This window comes from Canis lupus, chromosome 5 (assembly GCF_003254725.2).
Source record: "Canis lupus dingo isolate Sandy chromosome 5, ASM325472v2, whole genome shotgun sequence".
Lineage (NCBI taxonomy): Eukaryota > Metazoa > Chordata > Mammalia > Carnivora > Canidae > Canis > Canis lupus.
The window spans coordinates 61998435-62015956 of NC_064247.1; the positions used below are offsets into that span (position 1 = coordinate 61998435).

At 55.3% G+C, this 17522-nt stretch overlaps 1 protein-coding gene across 13 annotated transcripts in view; it reads right to left on the minus strand.

Moving 5' to 3' along the window:
• Positions 1–5539: 5539 nt before the first annotated feature.
• The window catches only part of RERE (arginine-glutamic acid dipeptide repeats), a 408927-nt gene continuing 396944 nt past the window's right edge, over positions 5540–17522 (minus strand). For 9 of the 13 annotated variants that reach the window (XM_025427256.3, XM_049110570.1, XM_025427255.3 and 6 more), the window contains 10 exons: positions 16742–16834; positions 16171–16370; positions 14841–15002; positions 14245–14358; positions 12652–13976; positions 12321–12543; positions 11246–11969; positions 9251–9397; positions 8558–8738; positions 5540–8229 (listed from right to left, as the gene is read on the minus strand). In XM_025427256.3, the coding sequence (XP_025283041.3) occupies positions 8196–8229; positions 8558–8738; positions 9251–9397; positions 11246–11969; positions 12321–12543; positions 12652–13976; positions 14245–14358; positions 14841–15002; positions 16171–16370; positions 16742–16834 (3203 nt within the window). In that variant the 3' untranslated portion in view covers positions 5540–8195. The remainder of the gene's footprint in view (positions 8230–8557; positions 8739–9250; positions 9398–11245; positions 11970–12320; positions 12544–12651; positions 13977–14244; positions 14359–14840; positions 15003–16170; positions 16371–16741; positions 16835–17522) is intronic. The other 4 variants (XM_049110569.1, XM_035715771.2, XM_035715773.2 and 1 more) reach the window with 1 other exon arrangement.

Sequence of the window (17522 nt, forward strand, 5' to 3'; positions counted from 1 at the left end):
CCTACCTCCCCACGTGGGCCATGGTCTCCCCCAGTGCCATTGCCTGCTGTCCTCCTGGAGCTAAGGTGGCTCCTGCGAGGTCCCTGGAGCCCAGGCACCTCCTCTCTGTCCTCACATCTGGCCAAGGATCTCTGCCCACTTGCCTCCAGTCGACCCTCCCTGTCCAGCCTCCACTCTGCAGCCGGGGGAGCTATGCACATGCCTGAGCACATCCCTTCCCCTTAACACTTTCTGGGGGCTTCTCAGAGCCTGAGGAACCGGGTCTAAACTCCTCATGCCCATCCCGGGCCCTGCCTGTCTTCCCGAGCCCATGGCCTTCTGCACAGCTCCAGCCTCCAGGACCACAGCCACAGAGCCCCTTCCACCCTGGAAGATGCCCTTCGTGCCTGTGCTCATGCTCTTCCCGCAGATGAAGTCTTTCTACCTCTTCACTGCCCAGCGACTTAGATCCGTCCAAATGCCACATCCTCTGTGCAGCTCGCCCTGGTTGGAACCAGTGAGTCCTCTTTCTGTGCCTTCGTGTCATGCCGTTTTACCCTTGGTGGTTACAAGCTAAGTGAGGCAGGTCTCATCTTCCCTGCTCCACGTGTAGGTGAAGTAGAGAGAATTTAGGTAACTTTTCAAAGTCACACAATTCCTTTGGGCGTCCTGTTAGTCCCATGCTTTTCCTGGGACTGCAGACTCCTCCTCCTGCATTTATATCATTCACAAGAGCTTTAGATGTTATAGAAAATGTGGCGTCAGATGGCTGTCACCTGGTCTGGGATGCTTTAGCCCAGAATGGTCAAATCTTTGAGCCGAAAAAAGGAACAGGGAAGCTCCCCTCTCACTCCTGGCTTGCCAAACCTTGGGCCTTCTTCCTAGAACTTTCTAATAAGTAAACAAAGATTGCTCTTACATGTGGGAATCTGCACAGAGTCAGTGGCTGAGCAGAGCCCTGGCCGCCCTCGGGCCTGCACCCAAACGCTGCTCTTGACCTTCATTCAGGTCTGTTCTCAGCAGATGGCAGTGGGAGCAACCACAGGATCCGAAACCATGAGGCCCGGGACTTGCTGAGAGCCATGCCCGCTTGACTTCCAGATCTCAGAGAATCAGTCTCTTAACAATGGAGCTGTGATGATGATGAGGATGGTGACCACTGCTTGCAGGTCCCCAAGTCCTAGGACAGGCCCTGCAGTGAGCTACATGCCTTGTGTAGTCTTCTGGCTTCATCCTCCCGACTAGAAGGAGGAGCCACTATGGCAGGCAGACCTGGACCCCGACACAAGCATACTAAGTGCCTGGCCTAGGTCACACAGGGTCGCACCCTTGAACCAGGGAATCTGACTCCAGACCACCCCGCTTAATGTTTCTGAGCAAATGCTGAGTGGCAGGTGTCCTTCCCTGCAACCTGTCTCCACCTGGCCACAGTGAGGAAAGGTAAAGGAAGCCTTTGCTTCGTGGGCCCGTGAGGAGGCGGACACTCCCCAAGCCACTAAAACCAGACACTCCTGACGGATGCCACTCCATACTTTCCACTCAGTAAACCTGAAAAATCAACTCTCGTCCCTCGACGCTGTCTGGGAATGAACACACCACTGCCTCTGCCCGCAGCCCACAGCATCTAGAGCAGACACTGAACATGGCCCCAAGGGGGCCAATCATGAAACCACAGCCTTCGCCGTCTGATTCCTTCTTCCCAGACTGTTAGACTAACACTGGACCCTGGTCTGGGATACAGAGAGTGGGCAAGGTGGTGTTCTGGGCCACAGGTATTGAAGGAATGGAGGTGGCTTCCCTGGAATGTGCCAGAACTGGCAACTGCTAGGGTCCACTGTGTGGTGACATGCTTGGCTTCAAATTACGTTCAAGTCATGTTTGCAGGGTCTGTAGGTGTGTGCTGTACCCTGTCATAGCTGTGAGCAGGTTGGAGATCACTCGAGGACCCTCTTCCTGGAAGACTAGGGGGAGGAGAGGAACAGATATCCTGAGATGGGGGCACACTTGGGGCACAGGACCCTTAAGGCAGCGGCAGCTCAGGAGACTCTCTGGGGGGCTTCTGGGGCCAGCATGCTGGACATCATCACTGCTGAGGGGCTCATGGGTGATTGCTACTCAGCGAATGTTTACTGAGCACCTATAATATATGGCCCAGCATGGGGGAATGCAGCTGAAAACAAAAGAGGGGCACCTCCTGTCCTCCCAACAGCCTTTCCCTGCCATAATATCCATGCTGGGCCCTGCCAGTGCCCCTGCAGCCCCCAGGTCCCCTGTTTCCTGCCATCTTTCACCCACACTCCTGCTGTGACCTGTTCCAGTGGCCCTTTGCTCCAAACACTCCACCCCTCATCTCTGGCTGCTTGTGCCCAGGAAACATCTGTTCTTTTACAAAATACATAGCATCAGTCCTACATGCCTCCCTTCGTCACAGGGGTGGGGACTTGGGTCCCTGCACGTGGAGCAGAAGAGTGACGCCAAGGCTTTGCAGACACTGCCACCTGGTGGTCAGGACAAGAGTGGTAGCGAGGGGACCTGGGAGTGACAACTGATGGACACAGAAGACACCAGCTCTTAAACACTCTGCCCTCCACAGGCTGGAAGGGTCTTCTGAGAAGTGCCTTAATGTTCTGTTTTTAATCTAATTCACTACATTGGGTGTCCACGCCCTAGGGGTTCAACAGAGGCCACCACTGTGATGCAGATCTCCTCTCCCTGCCCAAATATTGAAGAAGAGGGCAGACTAGGGATGGAGCCAGAGGGGCTGTTGAGATCCCAGGGCAGACACAAGTGGTCAGGGGAGGCGGGATTGAAAGTTGAGGGAGAAAAGGGGGATCACTTCAGGTGCCCCAGTAGTGACCAGCTCCCTGGATGGAGCCAGAGGCCCTTCTAGCTGGTCCCCTGTGCCGACGGCTCATCAGCACATCCGGAGGAGCCTTCCTCTGCGGGGGCCTGTTCAGTCAGTTAGCAAGTATTTGCAAAGCAAGTGCCTTCCGCACACTGGAACCTGGCACTCAAGGTAGGCGGTCAGGACGCCCACGCAGGTGCAGAGTTGGGTCGGGGTGTGTGTGGGGGGGTCAAGGGTACAGCCTCTGCAGCCTGGGTCCTTAATTTTCCAGAAGAAAACAATTACACAAGACTTGGAAGCTGTTCCTGGCAGAGACAGCTACCAGAGGAGCTGCCTTGGGTCAGAGAATCAGAGCCAGAAATGTGGGCTGCAGGGCCCCCCCACGGCAGCTGGGAACCCTGTGAGGATCCAGGGAAAGGACACCCCCGATACTGAGCCTTCCAGGGGCCAAGAACACAGGACAGAGAACCCGGTGAGGGTGGGCGAGGCTGGTGGGAAAGCCCGTGCTGCTCCTGGGCCATGGGCTTCACCATGATAGACACCGTAGCTCCGACAGCCCGGTGCCTGCCAGGCTCTGCCTTCCACCGGGAGCTCCAGGACCCCAGAGCTCACTTTATGCTGCAGCCTGAGGGGTCCAACTGGACAGCCAGCCCTGTGGGCTGCCTCCCCCGCGGGCATCTGGCCGATTCTCCCTGGGAGGGGGGAGGAGGGCTGAGGGTCCCTCTGCCCCTTGGTGTCTCCACAGCTCAGGGGACAAGTGCAGGACTGATACTTCTGCTGGTTTTGGGGCCTGTAGCTTGACCCCAGGTGTCTAGAGTAACTGGTCCTATTCGGATTCCACAGCTTTTGAGTCCAGGAGCCGACTGGCTTGGCCGGGAGAGGGTGATAGCTGAAGTCCGTTTTGGTGCCATGCCAAAGTGCTCAAGGTGCTACCTTGTGGCTGCCAGAGACTGGCAAGGGGGCGTCTCCCCAAATGTCCCGTTCACTTCCGCGCTGAAGTACTCCAGCCGTCATGGTCATTCATCAGCCCCAGCGTCCGAAACTGGCTCCGCATTCCTGGTATTTGAGTGTCTTCTGTGTCCACGTGGGAGGTCACTGCTGATCGCTCTGTCGTGCATCCTCACCCTGTGGGTAAGGGGCCTCGATTTACACCCGTGGAGCCTGAGGGAACTGCCCTGACCCCCTGGACTTACCAGACATATGTATCAACACACCAATCATGCACCAGGCCTGTGAGGGCTGTTTTCTTAGCTCATGTTGCAGCAGAACCAGAGGGGCTGCTGGCCAAGCCAGGGATCCATTCACAGGGACTCTAGGGGCAAGAGGCAAGGAGGGCCTGGCTACGGCACTGTGGCTGGACAGCAGATGCTTCACCCTCCTCTCCTCATGAATCCAGCCACTGTCTGCTGCTGCAGGCGCTCCACTCAGGAAGGGTGATGGCACTGTGGGGACAGCAGCCACAGTTGTCCACACCTGAGAAACCATCACAGCCTGGATGGCTCTGGGGGTCCCTTCTGCAGCAAAGATCTATGTATCTGTTCAGACACTGACGTCTTATCATTCAACCTACTTGGAATTTGTAGTTCAGACATTTGTGCCCACAAAACACTATCTTCATAAAGAGCACGGTCTAAGTAAGAGACCAGCCAAGAAGGCACCTGGGTTCTGATGGCTCCTTTCCCTCCCTCCCCCTGCCTCTTCCGTCCTGCCTTTTCGTCCAAGGCCCAGAAGGTCAACTACTTGTACCCCCCCCATGCCTACTCTGCAGGCCCCTCAGCTTTGTCTCCCCCAGCTACCCTCAGTCCCTGGACCTGTGTCGGAGGACACGGGAACTGTCTCTAGGGCATCTATGTATATGCCACTTGGGACTCTGGTTGGCAAAGCCTTCTCATCCTCAATCAGGTAGTGTTGACACGAGCAGGTCCCCAGCAGGCAGAGTTGGCCTGGTCTGAGTTTTCCAATAGGGTTGCTCTTGCCCCATCTCCCAGGGCATCTAGAAACCCCTATTCCGGATGGAATGGGATGGTCTTGGAATTTTAAGAAAATGCCGTGGACAGTCTCTGAGAGCACAGTCTGAACCCGTTGACTGCTGCCCCCTCACGGCCACACCCATACCCCACAGGCCATCTGCTGCATCGCTTGGCCCTCGGGAGCTAGAATGCATCCCCAACACTGGAGGGCAACTCTGAGGGCTGGCTAGCACACTGGCAGGCCTCAGGGAGGGGGCAGAGAGGGAACAAATGTAGGAGCCCACCGCAGGGGGTGGGGGGCGACTCAAGACCTCTCCTCTAAGCGGGGAAGGATGTATATGCTCCTTCACCTTGGAGGGGGTCTACAGATTTGAAGTGTGGGTGAGTGGCAGGGGAAGAAAGGAACCTTGAGTGAGGAGAGGGTGTCCCTGGTCCCAGTGTTATCATCCCCCAGGCCCATTCTGCTGCTTGGGTAAGCTCACCACAGGTCCTGATAATCTCAAGCCAGCAGGTTGGGAGCATCTCTGAGAGCATTCACTAGAGAAATCCTTCTTACCAGACATGGCAAAGAAGAATCATTCTGAAAGCTGCTTTGGAAGTTAGGCAAGCGGTGTGCCAGAAACAGCTGAGAACTGAACTCTCCCCTCTGCTCATTCCCCAACCCCGGGGGACCCAAGTAGAGGTAACTGCCAAGATCCCCACCCACTCCCAGGAATGAGACACAGTCCACTGGTCCACACCCAGCTGCTGTAGTGTAGCTTGGTTTTATTTATGTCCACAAATATTTCAAAAAAATTACAAAATACTCAAATGGAGAGAACACAGAAGTCACGATTTCTGGGTGTCTACTCTGTTTACACTGTGTTATCTCATGGCAAACTACTCATATATACATTTAGCTTCAAGATATATATAAACGTAGCAAATCAGAATGTACACTCTGCTCTGCTGCTGCAGTGAAATGTGAAGCTCAATCTTGACAACATTCAACAAGATACGTACAAAACACAGAAAAGCAAAACCAAACTTCAAACAAAAGGAAGGAAAATCCAAAAGGAAACCAAGGGGTCGGGCTTCAAAGACACTGTGAAGGTCTGGGGCCTCCTAAACACACCGTAGCTGACCAGTGAGGGTTTCAGGTCTTAGGTTCTTAAATGGAAGAATCTCAGTGCTTCACCTTGGGATATGGGGGAAAACCAAAACGTTAACGAGCAAACACCTTCAGACAGTCTTCAAGTAGAGACTTCCAAGTACTTCACTATGTCTCTTCTTTGGAAAAATGGATACACAGAGAGGCGATCAAGAAGGTCTAACTGAATGGCAGACACTGTGTTCCACCCAAAGGAAAACAAAGATGCAGAGGAGGGGGCCTCGGGCAGGAGGGCCGCCTGCCTCCAGGGGAGACAAGTGCCTTCTGCCCTTGAGGCCTGGCCCGAGTCTGGACACACAGCTCCTTTGAGTTTGCCTCCCTCTAAGGAGCTAGAGTTAAGGCAGAAATGGAACGGGAGAAAATTAAAGAGAAAAACGACAAACATATCCAGAGGATTCCCAGCAGACAAAACAATCCTGTCTGTCCCAACTGAAACCAAACATAGTTTTAATAGAAATGGAAATACCCCTGATGCAGGTGTGAGTCCAGAACCTGAATCTGAGCTAATGCCTGCTGGCTTCTGGCTCAATGCGCTCGCCTCTGGTCCTGGCCACACTGCCGCACCCACTGACCCTCGGGCGCTCTGCTTCATGTTGTAGCAGCTCTCAGATGGGACTTACAACAGCAGGGGTGGCCCTCAAGAGTCTGAGGGGGGAGGAGCAGGAAAGATCACACCCTGACAGGAGGACTGATCTCCAGGTGCACACATCCCCAGGTCCCCCCTATTCCTCCACCCTGGAGAAAGCACACCATGCCGGTGCTTAGAAAGGAGAGGTGGGTCTTCTGCAGAATGGCCAGAGCCCTAGAGTGGCAGCTCCCAGGTGGAAGGAAGCTTGCCTTTTCATCCCACGTCGGCAGCTGCAACTCTCATTCCTACACCCAGAAGGAACAGTGGGACTTAAATGGTATCCCTGTCTGATGTGGGTCACCATGCACGGACCTGTTCCTGGGGGAGATGCACAGGCCACCACCCACAACCATGCCAACTCCTGGGCCTCCCTCGCTCGAAAGTGGCTTCTAGCTATGTGGCCAGGATGGCCTGGCCTCCCCACAGGAATATCCCGACGATAACACACACAAAAGGGCAGGTTTTTTTTGTTTTTGTTTTTTTTAAACAGATTCCTTTGGCAAGTGTGTGTGCTGTGAATTTTTTTGTAGGGAATCCTGTTTTCTTGAATTTTCTAGAATGTTTATGAAATCATAAGAGTACTTAAGAAGGCAGTTCATCCAGAACAACCAAATGTGTGTGCATAGAAATCTATAAGGAAATCTACAATCAGACACACAGAAACATGTGCTTTCTATCCTGCAGAAACAGAACAAGGTGGACATTTAACTCTTGCACTCTCGTACAAAATAAAAAAGGTTTCATCTAACAGATATCTGGACCTCTGGCAAAGCACAAGCTAGGAAGAGACAGAAGTGAAAATCAAGGCAGCAAATCAAAGAAATGGTCTGTAACATTGTCCCTGCAGACCCCTGGATGCTCACTGCTGTGACCACACCGTGTCCCAAGCCTCTGCCCGTTTGCAATTAGTAACGCCCATCTGTTCCCTTTAATTAAAGGGATAATTATATATAACTTTTTATTAAAAAATCAACTCTGTATTCTGTCAATAGCTGGTAGGAATTCACAATTAGTGACATGGCTGGAAAAAATAGATCAGAATAGTTTGTGGAAGAAAAAAAATGCCATTCTAAAATTATTTATTTACAGACGTAAAAAGCCATGCTGCAGAACTTTCTCAAATTATGAAGATCTCCTACAATGTAATAAAATAAAAGTTTTTTTTGTTTTTTTTTTTTTAAAAATTATAGCTCTTGGATTCCAAACTCATATGCCACCTATCTGCAAACCTCGTGGGTTCTGGAACACACATAACTGAGTGTGTCTGCACGCACAGTGAAGGGTGTGAACTGGATTCTAGCACCTACCAAGAAATCAAGGAAGGAAAAGAAAACTAAAGCCAAACCCCAAGATTGCAGGGAAAGTTTTCTGAATGTTCAGTCCAGTCCAGGACTAAGTTTCTGGGGGACTGTCATGCAGGGAGACCCAAACCAGTCTCAAGGAATCCTCTCTACAAACAAACACTATTATGCTGATAACATTTTTAGTTGTGGGGTTTTTAAATATATAAAGAAATCTTTAGAAGATATTCTTTTTCTTTTGTAGCTCATATCGTATGTAAAAAGTCCTGTTTCTCCCCCCAAGAACTGGGGTTTCCACAGCCAGCACTAACAAATAAATAACTTATAACTGCTTGTCACCTTCTTTCTTCAGTCGACTAGAAAGAAAACAAAAGGAGAAAGTATTCAGCACCAGACCTGGGCAGGTGGGACCAGGCATGCAGCTCAAGGGTGCAGATGACCAGAGTGGCCTCCCATGCAGGTGACCCTCCCCTCCTCTCCCTCCCACCAATATGGCTCTGTGGGAGAATCCTCCAGTGCCAAGAGGTCAGGGCCTGCAGAGCCATAGGGAGGAGTCTGGCACTTGCTGATATGGGAGGAGCACTGTGGGCATGGCTAGGAGGGGGCGACCATTAGGCAGGGTTAGTGGCCCACAGGTGGGGTCAAACAGCGAGCCCACTCCCTTCTGGACTCTCCCCACCTCACCTGTAATAATCTTCCTGACTTGGTAGGTGGCCACCATGCATGTGGGGGTGTCCATGCAGCCATTGCTGTTCCATGGCCAGTCTCTGCAGCTCTGCCGACTGGGCATGCATGGCCTGCAGCTGGTGGGCTGCAGACATGGGGGGTGGGATGGCCCCGGGCAGGTCTCGGGGGTAGGGAGTACCTGCCAAACACAAAACAGCCTTCGATACAGAAAGGCCAGGGAGTGGCCAGGATGCAGCCAGCAAGAGATCAGGTCAGGAGATAACCTCCTGAGGGGAGGAGCAAGAGACTACTTACTCTGTAGGGACCCATGGAGCAGAGCCCCCCAGGAGAGAAAGAAGGCCCAAGGTACTGCCCCGTGGATCTCCTGAGCCTGGGGTGGAGGTCAGGGGAAGATAGAATATGCATTCCCTCGTCCTCAGGCTCTTCTTCATGGAGGCCCACCCTGAACCCTCAGTGTAAATTCACTGCCTCTGTCACTCCTTCACATCGCATTGTCTTGATCCTGCTCTTATTAGGCATTCAGACCCGTCCAGCCCCAGCTCTCTGAGGGCAGGGGTTTGCCTGCCCAAGTGGACTCCTGGCACACAGGAGGTATTTGCTGAACACATGGATGAATGAATGAATGAACAGACATCAGATACCAAACCCAACTCTCACACTGGAACCCTCCGTCCCCAGGTGCATGCTTACCAAAAACTGGATGACGAAGCATCTCGTGCTCATGGGGGGGCTGTCCAAGCAGAGGGTTGGGGAGGGTGCCAGGGGGATAGGGAAAGCGAGCCAGGTGAGGGCCAGCAGTCAAGGGGTCGACCAGCGGGTGCACTGGGCCTGCTGAACCTAAGAGAGGGGCAGAAGTCCAGATGCAAGTGGTGCAGAGCTCTGGAGCTCTCTGCGTCTGCCCTTGTTGGCCGTTAACTACCAGTGACTTCCTCACCACAGCCAGCTCCTGGCCACCAGGGCCACCAAAAATCCTGACCCCAAGTGGCTGCCCCCACTCCAACCTATAGTAAAGTTCCAGAAACTAACAGAGAGATAAATGTACATACTATTTCCTCCTCTCGTTCCTGAGTACCCCTACAGGCAGCATCTTCCCTATGCTGTTTTGTTGATGATGCTTGATCATTAGAACCTACCTGGCTAAATCCCTAGACCTTAGACCTGCCCTGTACCTGTCAGCTCCAGAAGGACCGTGGGGCCACTCCAGTCCTGCCATAGACAGTGTTCCTCAACCCAGTTGCTGGCTGGATTGGCAACGCTCCCCAGAGCTGCTTCCCTGGCCCTTCACCCACAGAACCCACAGGAGGGGTTCAGCAGATTGGGGGATGCCAGATGCTGCATGCTGTTAGCAGGGTGCCACTGGCAGGGACAAGGCTTACCAAACCCTGCTCTCTCCTCTCAGCCCCTGTGCCCCAGCCACCCTCCCTCCCTGCACATGTCTCTTCCCACCTTCAAGCCTGCGCCAAAGTTACCTTCTTGATGAGGCTTTCTCATGGCTTTCTAACTGCAACCTTGTGCCCAGCTTCCCTGTTCCCTTTCCCTTGCTAGCTGTCCTCCAGAACACTGACTGCTTTGCTCTCTCCAAGACACACCGACTTCCTGCCTCCAGATTGGGAAGGTGGACAGGGCTGTTGTCATCATCTACTGCTGTGCCTGACACATCACAGATGCTCTGTAACTATTTGTCAAATGGATGAATGTTGTATGAACGAATAACTGCCTGTCCCCATACAGCATTAAGACATTAAGCATTAAGACATCCACTGGTTACACTGGGGCTTAGACAGCCTGTGCTGGGTGGCATCAAAGCTCCAGGTGTCAAGACCATGGGTGAAAGTGACAGCTCCTTGGCTTCCCCAGAACCAACTGCCTGTATAGAGTCCAGGCTCCCCACATCAGGGTTGGGGGCACAGGTAGGGAGCCAGATGCTGCCTTCCCCACTTCTGGGCCCTGCTCTGTCCCCCTCCTTCCCTGCATGGAGAGAGATTTGCCCTCAGAAGTCCTGCATGCAGCGTGGGCTGTGACATGGGGCTCCATGGCAGGCCTGGGTCCCAGGGTGCAGGTACAGCTCCTCCCACCCCATCTAGCAGGGCTACAGAGCTACAGACAGAGGAGAAACTGTCCGTGTCTGCCTTCAGCCTGGTTGGCCAGTCAGCAGGGCTGCAGGAGCTCCCATTCTTGGAGTGGACAGGCCAGGGTGGTCCTGTTCCCCAATGGGAATGGGAGGACTGTTGGTTTCTATCACTGGGAGATGCTCTAGAGCCTCCTGGGTGTCCCACTAGCCTCCATTGGGTTCCTTGCCCCTCAGGCCCCACCTTCCGCCTTTAACCCAATTCAGTGAGCACAGGCTGCTTCCCACTATCCCCAGCACTGGAGGCACAGAGCCAGGAACATAAGCTTCATCCAGCAAACTGCGAGCAGAGGGCCCCAGGGTGACTCAGCATTCTGGGGACTGGCAGCTCTGGAGGACTGGGGGGCTGGGCAAAGACAGAGGCAGCGGGTGAGTAAAGAAGTGAGAGGATTTCCAGACAGATGTAGACTATTCTCAGATCAAGGATGAGGGATTCCTTTAGGAAAGAACCGTCTCTGCTATTGGATAGTGGCTCTGTCTCTGGCCTGCACCTCATCATAACCAGAGCTCAACCCACAGTGCCCCCTCATAGCCCAGCCTGGAGGGCGGGCACCCACCTTGGTGGAGGGGGTCCTGCTGGTGGAGGTGGAGGTGCGAGTGGATGTGTGAGTGCTGGTGATGGTGCGGAGTCACGTTGAACATCTGCAGGCGGGCCAGAGGGTCGCTGGTCAGCGATGCCATGCGCTCAGCGTGGATCCGCTCGGCCGCCAGTCTATCAGGGTAGCTCATCTCAGGCCGCAGCTGGGGGCCCGCCAGGGCCAGTCTCTCCCTCTCCAGGGGGTTCAGGCCCGGGTGGAAAGAAGCAAAAGGGTGGGGGCCCGCAGTGGGGGGGATGGTGAGGGCGCTGTGCCGGGCGAAGTGCTCCATGGGGTTGGTGGCTGGGTGCAGGGGGTCCAGCTCTGGGGGCTTCACCTCGAAGCCTGGCTTCATCCTCTCCCGTAGCTCCCGCTCCCGGATCTCCCGCTCCCGGATCTCCCGCTCCCGGAGCTCCCGCTCCCGGATGGTGGGGTCCACGTTGTAGAGGCCAGGCATGTGGTAGGCCAGCAGGGGATCAGTGGGGTTGAGGGGCATGTAGAAGGGGTGGTTGCGGTTAGTGGGTGACATGACGTGGGGCCGAGCATACTCGCTCAGAGTCCGAAGGGCAGGCGTGTCGGGCCCAATGTATGGAGGCACCGCAGCAATGGTGGTTGGTGGCGGCTCGAAGGATGGCCGCATGTGGCCAGGACCACTGAGCTGGGGGTCGCTGAGGCGGCCCTCATGGGCTGAGCTGGATGCCTTCTGCTGAAGGAAAGGAAGATGTGAGGGGCATATTCCCAGCTGTCCAGGGGTCTGAACCTGGCCCTGCTGCCATCCTGCACTGACCAGCAGGAGGACCAGTTGATCCCTCCACCTTGACACCAAGAGCAGGCCCCAACCATGGCCTGGGACAGGCTTGGGCTGCAAGGACCGGTCCAGACCCTGCTAGGACAGTTGCTTTGTGCCTATGGCTTCCCCTGTGCCCTAGATAGGGCCATGTATCTGAGAGACAAAAAGAACACCCACAAGCATGTGAGTGTGTATCTGAGAGAGTAAGCCACAGTACAGAGTTATAGAGGGACCCCCCCACCGTGGCCTGGTTGACCCCCAACTCACAGCTGCTCTCTCTGCCTCCCGCTCCCGCTCTCGTTCCCGCTCGCGCTCTTTCTCCTTCTCCTTCTCACGTTCCCGTTCCTCTCGTGCTTTCTGCTCAGCCTCCCGTTTGGCCTTTTCGATGGCCTCCTCCCTCTTCTTGGCCAGTTTGGATCCCGCCAGAGGCATGAAATACAGGTCCGTCCGCGCACATGAGTTGTAACCACGGTCCAGGTGTTTGTAGAACCTAAGGAAGGCCACATCTCTCACTGGGGCCCTGCGAGGACTGCAGCCTGCCCCTGATGCCCAGCCTGTCCCTGCCCTGGCCATGTCCACATTCCTGGGAAACCAGTACCTGGCTGACTGGCTGGCATGGCTGGGGGTATCCACCACGGTAGGCTCGGGGGACGGGCTCCTAGGTGGTGGAGGTGGGCTCTCGGGCTCCTCTGCATCATCCAGAGCCTCTTCCTTGATCTGGACAGTGGGGAGCGGGCAGGCTGTCCCCCCAGGTATGCTGCCTCCCGAAGAAACAGCAGCAGAGCACGGCGGCTGGGCTGAGGGGCCGGGTCCCGCAGGTGGCGTGGAGGTGGAAGAGCAGGTTGGAGGGGTGATGGGTGTCCCCCCAGGGACAAAGGGGTGCTGAGCAAATGAGGGCTGGGGGGGCACCTGGTGGAGGCCTGCTGGGGGGTGAGCAGCAGCAGCAGGGGGCAGGCTCTGGCTCTGGGTCAGCACTGGGGGCTGTGCAGGGGAGGAGGGTAGGGGCTGGCTCTGAGGCATGAGCTGTAGGGGAGGGGGATGGGCAGAAGGGGGATGGTGTGTGGACAGGGAGCTCAGGGGTTTCAGTGCTGGAGGGGGTGGGAGGTTGGCGTTCATGGAGAAGGGCGAGGGCCCCGAGAGATGAGGTGGGTGCTTGTGGGCTTGCGGGGCCGGCAGTTGGGGGATGGGCGTGGTGGGTGGGGGCTTGATGTGAGGCATGGCCAAGGGGGCTGGTGGCAGTGGCTGCTCCCTTGGGGGCTGCTGGGGCTGCAGTGCTGACTGTGAGGCTGTGGGCTGCAGGGAGGCATGAGGGAGAGCTGATGCCTGAGAGGCCTGGGGAGGGAGGCCAAAGGGCTGAGGGGGGCCTGGGTGCTGTAGCAGGGGCCCGGCCTGGAGGCTATGAGGGCCACTTGGGCCCTGGCTATGCAGCGGGGGCTGGCTGTGAGGTGGGGCGGAGGTCTGTCCAGCTGGCACGGTCAGAGGTTGGAGTGGGGGATGTGGTGAGGGCAGACTCTGGGGGTGCAGGGTGGGTGCCTGCTGGATATGAGCGTGGGGAGCAGGAGCCGCTGGAGCCTGTGGCTGGCTTGGGGGCTGGGAGGCTGAGGGGGAGCCCTGTGGGGGGCCTGAAGTGGCAGAGGGTGTGGGCCCTGGCGTGGGGAGCTGAGAGGTTCCTGGTGGGGCGGTAGAGGGAGCCGGAGGGACCGCACTGGAAGCCTGCAAGGCTGGGGGCTGAGCCTGCAGCATCTGCTGCTGGGCCGAAGAGTCCGAGTCACTCTCGTTGTCCTGGGGGCTAGGGATGCTGGGGGACGTGCTGCGATTGTCCTGGTCAATGTCTTTGGGGTCGCTGCTGCCCTCATCGTTGACACTGCGGCTGTCCGAACTCTCTCCCTCGCCTTCCGATGGGGAGTTGGGCCGGCTGATCTCCTAGGGCCAGAGATGGGAGGGATAAAGCTCTAGCAGAGCAGGGGCTCTGGCTGCCCTGCGCTGCTAGCACCTGACACATGACAAAGGTCTGTGCAAATGAGGAATGAGCCTGGCCCCAGGGACTGCAGGTACTCCTTTGACCCTCCTCTGACTCTAGCCACTCCAGGTCCCTCCAGACTGCTGGGCCCCAGAGAGAATCTGGGCTCAGGGCCTCTCAAGGAGCATTAGCTGCCAGCTCCAGTCACAGTGGCTCAGCTGCGCATCTCACCTGGGTTTTTGTCTTCTTGGAGCTGGTCCTGTCAGCCTCCTCTGTATCAGAGGCCACCTTCTCCCGCTGGCGTTTGGTGCTCTTAAGGGGGGATGAGGCTTCCTCCTTCACCTTCTGCAGTGGAAAAGCCCACAAGGGGCATCAGGCCAAGGGAGGGTGTTCCATTAGCCTCAGGGGGTAAATGATGATGGTTTGCTAACACCTTACTCCTGAATTCTGAGCTCCATCTCCAGAAGCAAGAAAGCTCTGGAAGGGACCAGCTGATGCCAGGAAAAAACAAGTATCTGGAGGTGGAAATAACGTGGCTTTGTGGGGAAGGAGCCTTCCCAATCACACCCTAACCTTTGCCCCCGAGCCCTTGGGAAACTCAAGGCAGAGATGGCCCCCAAAGGTCAGTGCTGGAAGCTGCACTGGATCCCCTCTCTCCAGGCCACACTCTGCAGGCCTAGTCCAGGGCAACACTAATACCCAGGGAGGCTCATAGGAATAACGTGCAGCCCTGTGTGTGAGGGAGGTGAACATCAAGTCCACAAATCTGGGGTTTTGAGAGGGCAGGGCAAAGCAGGCCTCATTGCTTTGGGGGATGGGCACCTCACCTTGGCCGACTTCTTCACCGTCTCTGCTTTACTGTCATTGCTGGAGGTGCTGGCAGCACTGGGCGAGTTCCGGCCACTAGAGCGGATGTCTTCATTGATGGGCGAGGTACGACCATCAGGGCTGGCTGGCTGCTTCTTTCGACCACTGCGCAATGTAGACATCTGCCCACCCAAACCGGATGCTGGTGAGACTAGACCCCACACACACGCAGGAGCTTTAGGAGCAAACCCCACCGCCAGCATTATGGCAAATCCCAGGCCCTGGCCAGCATCAGGCACCTCTGGCTCTTCCTTGCTGTGTGGGAGTCAACATGGAGCTAAGGGAGGAGGGGGTGAATGGGTGGGTTCACATGGAAAAGACAGCAATTCTTAAACTGAAAGCACTCATTTCCAGGGACTGTCTTGGATGTTGTGTGGCAGAAATGAGCGAGACCTTCTGAGGGGCAGAAATCGGCCAGGACCACCTACCTGCGAAGTTCTCTGGAATGACAATCATACACTCTGCTTCAAATCACCTCACCCTTTCTGTTTAAACCACCCACTTCCTCACCCAAACCTAAACCAAACCCCTGCTGATTTCATCTGACAGGATAAGAAGTGACCCAAAGTGAGAAGCTGTCAAATAATATAGCTCAGCTCCTAAAACCACCAAGCACTTAAGCATGTTTCTGCAAAGCCATGGGGCTCAGAAGAGATGGGGGGACAATGATTCACACTGGTCCACCTGCCGGGTGGCCAGGGCACCGACAGCCTTGACAAAATCACAGAAAGGCATACAGTACCATCCACATGCCTGAAAGGGCCACTGGGGAGGCCAGCTACAGGGAAGGACGTTGGTGGCATCCCTAGCTCCCAGCCTGGGAAAACCCTTGCCCCTAAAGGTCCCTGCTGCCACATTTGCAACCTGGAAAACAAAACCTCTTTATGAAAAGGGCTATACAGTGAGGAGAAAAATTTACAAGTTTCCAAAAACACCTGCAAGTTTTAAGCAGCAGAGAGATGCCACAGTACAGGTGGTGGGCCCAGGGGCCAGAGGAAGGTCGGGGGACTTGGAGAGCCTGCACTGAACCAGACACTGGTACTGAAGAGCTCTCTATAAAAGCAAACTCAAAACATGCATCCCACTGACTCCCCGGGACAACACGAGGGAGGGAGAAAGCAAAAGCTCTTCCCAGATGCACAGACAAAACTAAGTATCTTTGGACCAATCATTCCTTTAAGGGGGCTGGTTCTCTACCTAAAATGAATCACTTCCCAGCCTTCTGGAAGGCACAAGCCCTAGCCTCCTAGAAACCTGCAGTGGCCTGCGTCGCCTGTCCTGAGGACTCACCGAGCCACGACTGCGCCGCGTCCTCATGCTATGCTTCCCACTGAGCCCATCGTCTTCCTCTTTGACAGGTTTGAACATGAATGGGGGAGGGTCCACAGGCTTCTCAATGGGGGGGAGCTCGCCGTATTTCTTGAAGTGGATGCGGCAGTCTGTGCAGAGTAGGATGTTCTCCCGGCCCCCGTGGTGCCAGTCTTTGGAGGCTGTGTGAGGGAAGAGGAGTGCAGGTGGGGAGCCCGGCCCTTCTGTGGCCTTGGACAGACACCCATTACTCACTCGGCTGCTGCCTGCTCTCTCCCAGGGTGGGAGAGGATTTCAGGACCACCTACCCCCTCCCCAATCTAACAGTATCCAGGAGGAGTTGGCAACAGGTTTCCCAGAAACACAGGTGCCCCCACTCCACCACACTGACTGTAATTGGGGGAGTGACAAAATATACAGATTTCATGCAACCAATGATACCCTGGCAGGTCTTCAACTGGATTCAGGAAATGTTCAGAACCTGAAAGTGCCTGAGCCTGTCCTGTCCCAGTGAGTGTCCCCACTGCTCCCTCCTCCCCCCATCCCTACTTACTGGTGGTAAAGCAGTGGCGGCAGGCGTACCCCTTCAGTTCCTGCTCACTGTCCTCACTGTCAAAGTCATCCTCGCTGGCTGAACTCAGGTCCACTGGGCATGGCAGGAACACAACAGGGGTGGGGGAGACACCATCATGCTTGGGCAAGACCAGGGCCATCTGTGACCTGTGGCCCGCCCCATGCTCTGAGCCACCAGTCAGAGTGGCCTGGAAGGTTGAAGTGGAGCGGTGCTCACGAAGGACCACTCTGAATTCCTCAGGGCCAGGGATCAGAATGAAGGACTCGTGTGAGGGGTGGTACCCAAGGGGCTGCCCTACCATATTTTGGAGGACTGACATCACACCTATATCCTGGAGTGGCAAGCACTGATGGGAATGTGAACACAGGGGGAATGTGTGGGAATTCACAGCTGGGAATGTGAACAGGTGAAGTACATCCCTATGAATTCCCTGACAGATCCAGACATCCTGAGGAGCTCCCTCTCCACCAAGTCCTACCCATGCTCCACTCTAGCACTAATGGATTATATCTTGTTTGCACGTGCAACATAAGCAACCCTCAGGCTGAGTGCGCTGAGCTAGGACAGAACCACAAGGTCCACTGCTGTATGCCAGCTTTTAAGGGTTAAGAAGGTATCATATTAGAATGCACATCATGCTGGGATCAAGAAGAGGATCTTGGCAAAGCAGGAGGAAAAAGAAAATGTTAATCTGATCTTACTGCTAACACAAAACCAATGCAATGCAACCAAGAACTCAAACAGTATATCATCCACTAAG